Below are 4,711 nucleotides of genomic sequence, written 5' to 3'. Positions count from 1 at the left end.
TTAGCCCGGATCCTCATACGGGCAACAGCGCTCTGACACCGAACGCTGATTGGTGAAAAGCCGGTTGTGGGAGTAAAATTTATCCCCACAATTGGCTTTTCATCAATTAGCGCTCTGTGTCAGAGCGCTGTTGCCCGTATGAGGATCCGGGCTAAGTTCTGATCGAGCACTTTTAGCACTCGACATCTTCGCTTTCTCTCTTTTTAAGGCAAAATATATATCTATCTAATTTTAAGTATAAAAATATTTGGGGATTTCATTCAACGCGACAGACCTAATGCATTGAAGAATGGTCGCGTTCAGCAGTCTCAACTGTTGTGTGCGGATCCGTGAGCGCTCGCTGCTATTGGACGATCTAGAAGAATACACCAAACTAGCGAGGGCTCACGGATCTGCTCCACACAGTTGCTGCTGAACGCGACCATTGAAAAGCGTTGAAAGCGTCCAAATCGATCGCAACCAGAAAGTAGGTCTGTTCTTTTTAGCTAAAGTTCTTGCACGGTTTATCTTTTCTCTTTTTCTCTCTAACGTAGAGAGAAAAGGAAGAAAAATGAACTGTGCAAGAAGTTCAGCTAAAAAGAACAGGCCTTGTGATTATCGCACTAGTATATATACATACGTATGTACGTAATTTATCAGCTGATTTTGTTAGTGAGCTGAGTGAGTCCTGATGGGCATTTTCTAAGAAAATTTGTTGACGAAGCGTGAATGGTCAATCCTATCAAATTTGAATGATAATGATGGGTCCTTTACAGATAATTGCGCGAACCGGAAAAATCGGTATGATATTCAAATGAATTTTGTGACAAACCTGATCTTGATTGTTCTTCCGTTCTTTCTTTTTCTTTTTTCATTTTGAATGCTTTTTGTTTAGTGATATACAAATCAACATAAACCTCTTATCGTTTTTGGCATTCAATGAATAATAAACGACTTATATTGATTTATATTGACTTATGCCTGTTTCTACCAATGCGGTTTAACTTTAATTTCGGTTCAACTAATTCTTTATCTTTTTCTAGTTTTAAAAATAAGAAAAAGATGAAGAATAAGTTGAACCGAGATTAAAGTTAATCCACATTAGTAGAAACGGGCATTAAAGCATTATGTATCTCTCTACTTGAATGTAGTGCTATGTAATTTATTTTAATTAGTACATCAGCTGATCTTGAACAAAGCACAATTTTTTAGGTCTTCTTATTTATTTCTTTAATATGCATAATTAGACTGCCAATTTATCATCAAAATTGTTCAGTTTGTAATAAAGAGGATTTCTTAATATATTCAATAAGAAATGATAATTTTAAGAATTATAAATGTTTTAGCACCAGGAGGATTCCTTAAGATTGTTCCAAATAGTGTAAACATATGTTTGAGTCGAAGTAAATATTACTATGTAAACAAAGATAAAGATAAAACCTGGACAGATATTATGGAATCAACAACTACACATATGTTTTTTCTTGAAATTATTCGAGGAATGGGAATTGCTACGTCTCAGATATTTAGGGAACCAGCAACGATAAATTATCCTTTTGAAAAGGGACCTTTGAGTCCTAGATTTAGAGGAGAACATGCATTAAGGAGGTACGCATAGATATATAAACCAAAAGTATATTGTAAATATATATATATATATATAATGTATATTTTGACAATTTAATATGGTTTATATATATTGTGATAATTATTAATAAGATATAACTTATAGCTAATTAAATATATGTTATAACTTATTATATAATAAGATAACTTATTTTTAAGACACTTGTGATCTAATGTTGATGTTACAATATGGTGAAGAAAAGAAAAACATAGTTAAATAGATTTTTCCAAATACAAAGTATTTAAACGTTAAATTTATTTAATTTTTCGAGGATTCTTCAGGTATCCTTCTGGGGAAGAAAGATGTATTGCTTGTAAATTATGTGAAGCAATATGTCCTGCGCAAGCTATTACAATTGAAGCAGAAGAAAGAGCAGATGGATCTCGACGGACTACAAGATATGATATTGATATGTCGAAATGTATTTATTGTGGTTTTTGTCAGGAAGCTTGTCCAGTAGATGCTATTGTTGAGGTAGATGCTATTGTTAATAAAGTGGCATTATTGGCAAAAGTAATATATGTATATGTATAATAAGGATGGGATTATTTTATATTAATAAGTAAATTGTTCCACAGGGTCCCAACTTTGAATTTTCAACTGAAACTCATGAAGAAATGCTGTACAACAAGGAAAAGCTTTTAAATAATGGAGATAAGTGGGAATCCGAAATTGCTAATAATATTCATGCTGATCATTTGTATCGCTAAACACTATTGTGTTATAACGTAGTCTTAGGGCCGATTGTTCCACTTTTTGGTAAATTTTACCTGTGAGGTAAATCTGATAATCCATGTATGTAATTGGATAATCTTGCTACTTACCCAACAGGTAAAATTTATCGAAAGGTGGAACAACTAGCCCTTAATGATTAAGTAAAAAAGTGTGGAATTAAATATATATCAAAGAAAATTCCCTACTGCTAGATATATGAATATATGACATGTTTAAGTAAATCAAATAAAAGGACATACATAGTTGGCAATTATACAGTTTAGCTACCGCAGCTCAAAAATCAATAAAATTAGGCTTATTTGATGTATTTTTGCATGAAACAAAAAAACCTGGCAGAAATAAATGTTGCTCTGCCCCGAGAACTGAATAGTGATTATGTAACCTTTTCCCCAGGGTGGAAACGCCTGAAAAGTAAAAATTTTTTGTATGAATGTGTATTTGTATATACATACATAAAAACTTTCACGTTTTAGAGAAAAAGTTACATAATCAATACCCTGAGATATTAATTGTTAAAGTTGGAGACAATGGTTTTGTTTAGCAAAGAAACAACTTTGCAACTGTTGTGAAATTCGTGAATATGATTGGTTTATATATTTAGATCTAGTGAGAAACTAAAGTCAGTCATATTAAAGAATTTTACACAGTTGCAAAGCTGCTGAACACAGCCTATGTACTTATTCAGTAGTGGGTTTTTTAAAATGTTTTATCAATGCTTGTCGATAAAATGTTTAGAGAATCGCAACAAGCGAGTGTTGTTAGGATTTGAATCATGATGGAAGAGTTAACAACATGGTATGTGCAATTGGATGGTGTCTCTAAATCTCCATCTTCTCCACTGTTGACTACATTGCTGATTGAGTTAATCGGCGTTGGTAACAGTCGCCTTAAGTGTTCATACAGTCAGAAGCAATGAGGTTGCAACACTTTTTTTTCAATGGGTTTCAAAATATAGTCTACTCACCAAGTAATTGGTTTTTATTTGTGGATACATGAATAAGAATCAATCGCTTGTTGAGCAAGCTGTATTCCGAAACCTATTGAAAAAAAAATTATTGTAACCTTTTAGTAACCGACTGTACATACATATATAGAGGATTTTTAAGAAAAAATGAGTTGCTTTGTACATTGACTGCAATTATTCTTCTTTCGCGATTTCCTGTCGTATTAGCAGGATCAACAAAGAGATTTGGACAACTACGATCTCTCTATAAATCTGACAGGCCAGTATCAGACCATGGTGTAATAAGCACTATGGTCACCATGGTGCTCATTACACCATGTATCAGACTACGCATTGAAGATTGAGATTAAAGATTGAAAGATTGAAATTTGCAATAAAAACAAACAAAACAAAAGGAGCTAAAATTTCTTTGTCCTCATTGGTCAAATTCCAATCTTTAATCTTGGTCTCCTATGCGTAGTCTGAAGCTGGATTTTCATCTGATGCTACGACGCTCATTTTCAGCGTCAAAACAGGTCACGTGATCAAAATTGACACTTGATATCGTCAATTTTGATCACATGACCTGTTTTGACGCTGAAAATGAGCGTCGTAGCGTCAGATGAAAATCCAGCCTGATTTCGGCTAAAAATTCTAGAGTTTTGTTTTTACTACTCTCGCAGACTGAATACGGAAGTTAGTGCAGTAGCTAATAATTTTTTCGCTTTTATGGAAAAGCGATAAATTAATTGGCTCTCGCATCAATTTTCGCCGCGTGGCAAGCGTTGCCGCATTCTGTGTGCAAGAGCCATATCAGTGAAGTGCGAATGGCTTACGTCAGTTAAGCCTTAAACACAATGCGAAGGAATAGCGATAGTGATAGGAATAATATGATTTCAACCTATCAGAAAGTGTATATTCCAGTGTACCTGATGTCTGATAGGTTGAAATCGTGTTATTCCTAGCTATCGCTATTCCTTCGCATTGTGTTTAAGGTTTTAGGTCCAACTACTACACATTGGCTGCGTTCAGCAGAGAAAGCGGCTTTGCAACTGTTGTAAAATTCTTAAATATGATTGGTGTATATATTTAGATCCAGTGTGGAACTAAAGGCAAGACCAATCATATTAAAGAATTTTACAACAGTTGCAAAGCTGCTTTCTCTGCTGAACGCAGCCACTGTATGGACGCGATAAGCGATGAGCGACGAGCGATATCCAATAAAGGCTCTGTTTTTTCTCGTTTGTCGTTGACAAATGCGCTTGGTCCATTCCAATGGAATGTCCTGTATTACCGACTAAAATACGTACAATTTTTGTATTGCGAATACTCTTTCTCTTTCACGGATTCGAAAATCCTTTTCCAGGATTAAAGTATACGCATTAATACGTGACTGTGAATTGGAGTCTACGCTGAGAATGATCAAA

At 34.3% G+C, this 4,711-nt stretch overlaps 1 protein-coding gene across 2 annotated transcripts; it reads left to right on the top strand.

The window, feature by feature from the left end:
- The first annotated feature begins 614 nt into the window (after positions 1–614).
- ND-23 (NADH dehydrogenase (ubiquinone) 23 kDa subunit) lies at positions 615–2,504 on the top strand. Of its 2 annotated transcripts, XM_018512052.1 has the most exons (5): positions 615–780; positions 1,326–1,587; positions 1,888–2,080; positions 2,185–2,339; positions 2,470–2,504. In XM_018512052.1, the coding sequence occupies exons 1-4, from the start codon at positions 732–734 to the stop codon at positions 2,314–2,316; spliced, it is 636 nt and encodes a 211-aa protein (XP_018367554.1). In that variant the 5' UTR covers positions 615–731; the 3' UTR covers positions 2,317–2,339; positions 2,470–2,504. The 2 variants fall into 2 exon arrangements, with proteins under 2 accessions (XP_018367554.1, XP_018367553.1); XM_018512051.1 differs by having other exon boundaries at positions 2,185–2,497.
- Positions 2,505–4,711: the final 2,207 nt, after the last annotated feature.

The sequence above is a fragment of the Trachymyrmex cornetzi genome, unplaced genomic scaffold (assembly GCF_001594075.2).
Source record: "Trachymyrmex cornetzi isolate Tcor2-1 unplaced genomic scaffold, Tcor1.1 scaffold392, whole genome shotgun sequence".
Taxonomy (NCBI): domain Eukaryota; kingdom Metazoa; phylum Arthropoda; class Insecta; order Hymenoptera; family Formicidae; genus Trachymyrmex; species Trachymyrmex cornetzi.
Note: the sequence above shows the minus strand (reverse complement) of the source record. Positions and strands in the feature narration are given on the sequence as shown.